This window comes from Montipora foliosa, chromosome 3, assembly GCF_036669935.1.
Source record: "Montipora foliosa isolate CH-2021 chromosome 3, ASM3666993v2, whole genome shotgun sequence".
Taxonomy (NCBI): Eukaryota; Metazoa; Cnidaria; class Anthozoa; order Scleractinia; family Acroporidae; genus Montipora; species Montipora foliosa.
In genome coordinates this window covers 26,032,531-26,037,530 of record NC_090871.1, presented here as the reverse complement: position 1 = coordinate 26,037,530, position 5,000 = coordinate 26,032,531, and the positions used below count along the sequence as shown (strand labels likewise).

The 5,000-nt window shown below is 38.8% G+C and overlaps 1 protein-coding gene across 7 annotated transcripts in view; it reads left to right on the top strand.

The window, feature by feature from the left end:
• The window catches only part of LOC137997177 (uncharacterized), a 26,349-nt gene that overhangs the window by 20,219 nt on the left and 1,130 nt on the right, over window positions 1–5,000 (top strand). For 5 of the 7 annotated variants that reach the window (XM_068843016.1, XM_068843018.1, XM_068843017.1 and 2 more), the window contains exons 5-7: window positions 1–337; window positions 1,024–1,378; window positions 4,290–5,000. The exon at window positions 1–337 is cut by the window's left edge and continues 29 nt beyond it; the exon at window positions 4,290–5,000 is cut by the window's right edge and continues 1,130 nt beyond it. In XM_068843016.1, the coding sequence (XP_068699117.1) occupies window positions 1–337; window positions 1,024–1,378; window positions 4,290–4,515 (918 nt within the window). In that variant the 3' untranslated portion in view covers window positions 4,516–5,000. Of the gene's footprint in view, window positions 338–1,023; window positions 1,379–2,929; window positions 2,996–4,289 lie in introns of all 7 variants that reach the window. The other 2 variants (XR_011122423.1, XM_068843020.1) reach the window with 2 other exon arrangements.

Sequence of the window (5,000 nt, the reverse complement as noted above, 5' to 3'; positions counted from 1 at the left end):
ATGCCGTCATCAAGCACAAAAACTGTGGCAACACTCACCTTGGCTAGTACTCCAACATTACCGACCACCTCATCTGCTAGTGCCTCATCCATAACAATCTTACCCAATACCGCTGTAATGGTTAATATTTCAAGTTCCGTATTGGTCACTCAGTCAACGACGATTACTCAGGAATCTTCAAAGGTCCACACCACTGACACCGAGACAAGAGTTTCAACTGGCGATAAGGCTGTTAACACTCTCAAAGTGGAACAGACTGGTTCATCTGCAACACAGACTGGTAATGGGTCTTTAGGCGTCGCTGGAGCATTATTTGTGTGGTTTTTGTTCCTGCAAGGTATGCAACCCACCCACACTTCTGCACCCCACGGTTAGACGACCATTTCCTACTCAAAAAAGACTGAGTTATCAGTTAAAACGCCTGCTTGACAATCCACCGCCCATCAAAGTATTGTCGAATTCAAGCCGTTTGTGTGATTTGTAATCAAATGTAGGGAATACAGTCTCAAGCATCGTGTGAACGAGAATTGTTTTTCCCTCTATTGTGATTGACAACCAGTTCAAGCTATAGAAGTTCATGATACTTCGATCTCAGTAAAACTCGATCTCTTCTTGAAGCGTTTCAGGATGCTATTTGTGTTTCCATAAATTAAGTCGCTGCAATACCTAAACTTGTTGATTAGTTTGATTTCAGTGATGTTTTAATACCCCGAAAATATTTACTATCAACTACTTTTTGATTATGGAAAATTGTGCGTAATCAATAGCCTCACTCCAAAGTGTCAGAGACCAAGAATTGCATATAATAGAATAACGAGTAAACCGACTCGTATATAAGTTATAGGCACAATTATATTTGTCTATATGCTATACAAAGCCTTGTTGAACTCAAACACGTTCGTCCAATCTTATTTTTCTTTCGTAGCTAATAATTACCAAATTTTCAAATTAACGCTTGCATTCTGTAAGGCAAATCCACAACCGACAAATCAATTTTCTGATCTACTATGCATTGCCTCGCAGATCACTCATCAGATTACGTCATGGTATTTTTCACCACAGCTGCATGTGCTCTGGTCCTGGCCGTTATTTCCGGTGTTTGCGTGCTTTACTGTCACCGCGAGAGCAAACAACATCTCCACGCGGCAGACGATCCAAAACTCAGCGCTTATGAAATCAATGACTCAAAAGCGTCAGAGCAGGTTGATCAAATTTTACTTGGCCCCGTGAAGACTTCACCTCCAGATTACATGTTACACGGATATGACTGGAATAGTAGTGAGGATCAAAGCTCTCAAAAGAATTCTCAGAATGGATCCGAAGTATTGAAGTTCAATGCCCATGCCGTAGGAACCAAAGGCATGAATGGACAAAGCCGGTTAGTTAACCCTCGCATGTTACGGAAGAAGTATTTTAAATGCTGTCAATAACCAAATAGTGCATGCGATGATACTTGAGGTAAGCGGGTGAATTACAGATAGATTGTTTCATTTTAAACTTGTTCGGCTTAATGAGAGTTTTTGTTAATTTGCATTGTGAAGACCAACTGAGGCCATTTGTGCCACTGAACAATCGTTATTTGTGGGTAAACTGAGGGATACATCCTTAAGTCAATTATCCGTCTGTCCATCGTCGGTCCATCCATAGGATCTGACAAGTTCATTTGTTTAAAAGTTTTATTGTTGTTGTTCATTCAGTTATCAGTTTGGCAGGTCCGTCTGTCAGTACCTCAGCCCGTAGAAGTACGTAAAGCAATGACGGTAGTCAATCGTTACAATCCGACCTCTTCTCTTTAGAAAATCACTAGGGTCTAAAACGGTAAGTCTTTCAGTCAGTCAGTCCATCGGTTTGTCAGTGAATGAACGAAAGAGTGAATAAATGAACGAATGAATGAATGAATAAGTGAAATGAGTGAGTGAGTGAGTGAGTGAGTGAGTGAGTGAGTGAGTGAGTGAGTTTGTGAGTGAGTGAGTGAGTGAGTGAGTGAGTGAGTGAGTGAGTCTGTGAGTAAACAGTAAACAGTAAACAGTAAATCTTTATTGCGCCTTACTCTCCAAATGGAGGTATCGGTCTCGTTACAATAAAGGTGATGATATCTACTAGAATAACTAATTAACTAAAAAGATCATACAATTACTTGTAATACAATTGGTATAAAATTATTATTTTAATTATTTTGCATTTAGGAAGTCTTTTCTCTTCTGAAACATTAAATATGTGTCTTTACCTACTATCTTTGAAGTGCTTTCGTTTTCTAGGGTAAGTAAATACCGTATTTTATCCTCATCATTAAGGCTTTTGAAAACAACATCGTGTGTTGAAAAGAGAGAATGGAGCTCATTTCTAATGTTATCGTACCCTGGGCAATACATCAAGAAGTGCCGCTCGTCTTCTATATAGCCTCTATTGCAGACTAGACACGTTCTTCCATCTACTGGGATTGGTGCACCTCTATTTTCGTATTTCCCAGTCTGTATTCACAAGCTATGAACCCCCAGACGCAATTTTGTCATACTTATTAGATGTGCTGGGTTTCTGATAGTTTTGAGATAGTCTTCCAATTGGTAGTCGAATTTGACTTCTTTGTGTGTAAATTTCTCTCTAGAGCCTTCGGAAGCGTTGTTGCGAGCCTTCAGCCAATTTCGAATGTAGTCCTTTTTAAGCTGTGAGTGAGTGAGTGAGTCTGTGAGTGAGTGAGTCTGTGAGTGAGTCTGTGATTGAATCTGTCAGTGAGTCAGTGAGTCTGTGAGTCAGTCAATAAGCCAGTTTGCTGTTATAAAAGCTAAAAATCGGCTTGGAATGCATTCATACGACTTCATAATACTATCGATACTCTGACATGTCGTTAATTTTTTCTTACTCACTTCTTTTCTTTCATTTTATTTATTTTTGTCGCGTCATTTATGTTTTGCATTTTTATTTTCTCCAGTTACTGTTAAAGAGAGAACTCGCGAGGTAAATTTCATCCACTCAATAAAGACAATAAAACATACGGGTAGGCCTTCACACTCATCACTTATCGAATCGTACTCGTTTGTCACCAATACATGTAACTCTCGTTTTACAATTATTTACCGCGCGCGATGGAGATGAATAGTGGTGAATAGTTACCGAGCAGCGATGCAGCAAGGAAAATATCCCCAACTTTTACAGACTCTTATAGGTGAATAATTATAATTGATTAAATATAAACCACAAAAACTGAGTAACGAACTAGCCAATAATATACTGAAAAGATGAAGACTACTGGAAGCCAATTTGATTCTCTTTAGCTGCTCTCGGGTGAATAGTAATTTCGAAACCTCGAGATAACCGATCAGAATGCGCACTATTCATTATTCACTGGTCAGATATGTTGCTATTTACTGTTCATATTCGATCAGATACTAGAGAGAATTATTGTCTCATATTCAAGCTCTGCTTCTGAGTATTCCAAACTCGACCAGAAATAGTCAGAAGTTGGGCGAGATTGGGTTTTTTTCTATCCTGGTCGCTAATTTAAATGCTAATGAGGTTTGATTAAATTACATTTGAAATTGACTACCGTTCAGTTGATCATTACGCACAAACCAAATATCCCTGAATTCATTGTACCAATTCAGATAGTCGAGCTGTTCGTTGGGTATGGGATGTAATTGTCTTTTGAGACTAAATACGGCTGACAGCAAAGTTTATAGCTCAATGAGAAAAATATTACTAATTTCCTCGAGCTCAGTAATCAGATAATAGCTCAACCAGATATCTCACGTGAAACCAACGTGTAATCGCCCAAGCCCCAGTTGATCAAAGACCGGGTATCTTTATCTGGTTGATAAATCCGACAGTCTCAATGTGTGCAAAGTTTTCAACATTTTCAAAGTTAACCATGAATATGCATGCATGTTTTAAGCACATCCAAGAAGCCCTCCCATGGCCCGGTTTTGGGGAACATAAGAACATGGCTAATTTGAACTGGGGAGCAGGGAAACGAAAACACAATATCTTAGGAATCGAGGGAACATAAACCATTTAGGGAACAAAAACCTGAAAACAAGTTTGGAGGTAATTTCGGGAACAAGGGAACACAAGCAAATTTTCAAAGGAAACAAGGGAACAAGGACTTCCCCATGGGAGGGCCTCATCCAAGTACAGGCGTGTACGAAACCTTGGCCAACATTAGCGTGGAGTATACTATCGAGAAAAGGATAGTGACCTATCCCCTGGATAGCGTTATACGGCCTTTCAAAACATGGGACCAGATCTTTTTAGAACTGACAAAAATTGTACGAGTCTACCTTATTTTCCCTCAGAATGGCATTGGATGTTCCTCAGTCTGGTCGTTGTTCCAATGGTCACATCGTGAGAGTTGAAAGACCAGATGAATCCACCGTCTTTTTGAAGTCTTCGTTTCCAAATAGCGAAGAAACCTTGAGGAGCAAGAAAGGGAGATACGTCAATGTGGAAGATTATCGGAAAGCAAGGAATAGAGATGCTGCTAAAAAATCTGAAGAGTCCTTTTTTTACTATCCTAATTAGTATAAATGTTAATTGGAAGGTGTAACGGTTTTTGAGTTAATAGTGAAAGAGTTTAAGTTCCCTAGTTGTTTGGTCCACATCATGTTCATTACTGATTTGCTAAAAATTCGAATCGCCCAATCTGTCCAATCAATCAGAAGTAATGACGTATCGTTGGCTACAGGTCCTTTATTAGAGCAACGATTGGATCATTTCGATGTCTTTATGGTTGGGCACAAGAATTACACTACGTTTGCTAAATCGCTAATACAAGTTAATTAAAAACCGTTCACGTAAAGATTCAAGAACATTTGAATAGTCATGATAGTGTAAGTTAATCAATACCACAAAGTAGACTCTCCAAGTGGGACACTAATAAAGTACGTCATTATTTACATATATAGATGCATAAAATGGTGAAATGTCATTGAAAAGGTTTAGAAAGTCTGGTATTGTTCTCGCAGAATCAAAGAGCTTTTAAAAGTTAAGGTTAGGGTTTAAAAAAT